Genomic DNA, 1,847 nt, shown 5'->3' with positions numbered 1-1,847 from the left:
GTATCTTCATGCTTGTGTGACAGTGAGGATGGAACTCTCCCCACCCACCTCCTATTCTTTCTCACCGCCCAATGCTCAGAACTGGAGTTTTGTTTACATTTCATGATCAGTCTTCTCCAGTGTAAGCAGTTTAAAAGAAATAGTTTGGAAGTCTTGCTTCATTGTTGGATTACTTTGATATTCAAGGTATTTGGAAATACAGGCTTTCTGTTTGTTGTCACTTTGCAGAAGTCTTCAGATTTCAAATATTTATTTCTTGTCATATGACAGTGCTTATCAGTGACCCACATAGAGAAAACAGTTTGATATGCATCTGAGAGCTGCCATCTTCAGGTTATTCAAGAAGACAACTCAGTACTCCCAACAAGACTCAATATTCTCAGGAATACTAATACACTTTGGAACAATCCAGACATCCCTTCTACAATCCTGGACAGGGGAAATCTGACTTGAGCGCTGAAGGTTCTTCCAGCACTACTCATCTTCATTCAAAGCCTGATCAGCTCATTCCCTCATTTCAGGAGAAGAAAGCATGTCCTCCAACTCCATTTCAACCTTACAAGATTTCTAAACTAACAGGTGAGTCAGACCACAAAACAGCCTTAAGGCATAAACAGCACCTCAAGCTCAAAGGCCATCCTTGAAGCCATTTTGCCTTTGACAGGGTGGTCATTGACTCCTCTTGTACCCCAGTAAGAACAGAAGAGGCTGGATGAGCTCAGTTCTACCTGTGCACTGACACCTCCAGCCATACAATAAGCAGGTTATCACTTCTGAAGTTGCTCACGCTATCTTGGCCACCAGCACACCGATGAACAAATGCACTGAACATAGTAATTTGCCGAGAGTATAAACAGCTCTGTTTAAACCCTTTATCTGACTTACTTTTTGTTGAAGCAGACAAGAAAAGGTTGAGACAAAACACTTAATAAAGAGAAGACAAAAGGAATCTTTGAAAAAAGTTGTATGTACATTGCACGTTTTCTGGAGAGTATCGGTGGCTGAATAGACAGATCTCACTGCCTGTATTGACTACACCCCATCCAGCTTAGAAACCTGGCTCACCATAGGCATCTGCATTGTAGATGTTTTCATTTAGATGGATGACACTGAAAATGATTCCCCCGTCTTTAACAGTGATTAGTCATCAACTAAATGGGTTCTCCAACTTGGGGAATTTTTAGTTCAAGGCCAGATTCCCAGCCCCCCACCCCCCTCACCCGAAGACGTAGGTTTAATCACAGCTGTAGGAACTAGATCTGTGCACCAAACAACTAAAAATTACATTTCATTAAAACAATTTCCAGAACTGCCTACTTTTCCTGAAGAGGAACCATTGTACTCATACAGCGATTGCCAGAGTACGGCCTCCTAACAACCGGTTTTCAGTAAGGCTGATAATCCGCAGGCTCCATGTAAGGGATGCAGGGCTCCCTGAATGCTGGTACAAGCAGTTTTATGAAGACTTTGCCCGGACAGAATAATCTAAGCAGGGGACCCAGTGTTAAAAGAAAACAAGTCCAGTCTGTCGACACGATGGTGTCAGACTCTGCCTTGAGATCTCCTTCCTTCGAAGCTGCATGTGGGAATGTCTTCACCCTGGGGCTCACGTGAAGGGGAAGGTGATCGGTGGGATGCGTGTGGGCGACATGGAACCTGAGAGGACACCCCCGAACTTCACAGAGCAGCCTTTGCCCTTCTCAGGGTGAATTCGACATCGCCAGTCTTCTCAAAAGTCCTTTTTTCTTCTTAAATGACACTTCTCTCGGGCTCTAATGCCAGCTGAACCAGGCGACGTGGAGAGAGGGGGTGGCAGGCGGCGGGACGGGGCGCCGGGGCCCCCCCTG

At 45.3% G+C, this 1,847-nt stretch overlaps 1 protein-coding gene across 1 annotated transcript in view; it reads left to right on the top strand.

Moving 5' to 3' along the window:
- Positions 1-1,536: 1,536 nt before the first annotated feature.
- Positions 1,537-1,847, top strand: part of ADAMTS20 (ADAM metallopeptidase with thrombospondin type 1 motif 20) — a 102,443-nt gene continuing 102,132 nt past the window's right edge. The window contains exon 1 of the mRNA XM_009286265.2: positions 1,537-1,610. Coding sequence (XP_009284540.1) covers positions 1,537-1,610 — 74 coding nt within the window. The remainder of the gene's footprint in view (positions 1,611-1,847) is intronic.

This window comes from Aptenodytes forsteri, unplaced genomic scaffold, assembly GCF_000699145.1.
Source record: "Aptenodytes forsteri isolate BGI_AS27 unplaced genomic scaffold, ASM69914v1 Scaffold103, whole genome shotgun sequence".
Classification (NCBI taxonomy): Eukaryota; Metazoa; Chordata; class Aves; order Sphenisciformes; family Spheniscidae; genus Aptenodytes; species Aptenodytes forsteri.
Note: the sequence above shows the minus strand (reverse complement) of the source record. Positions and strands in the feature narration are given on the sequence as shown.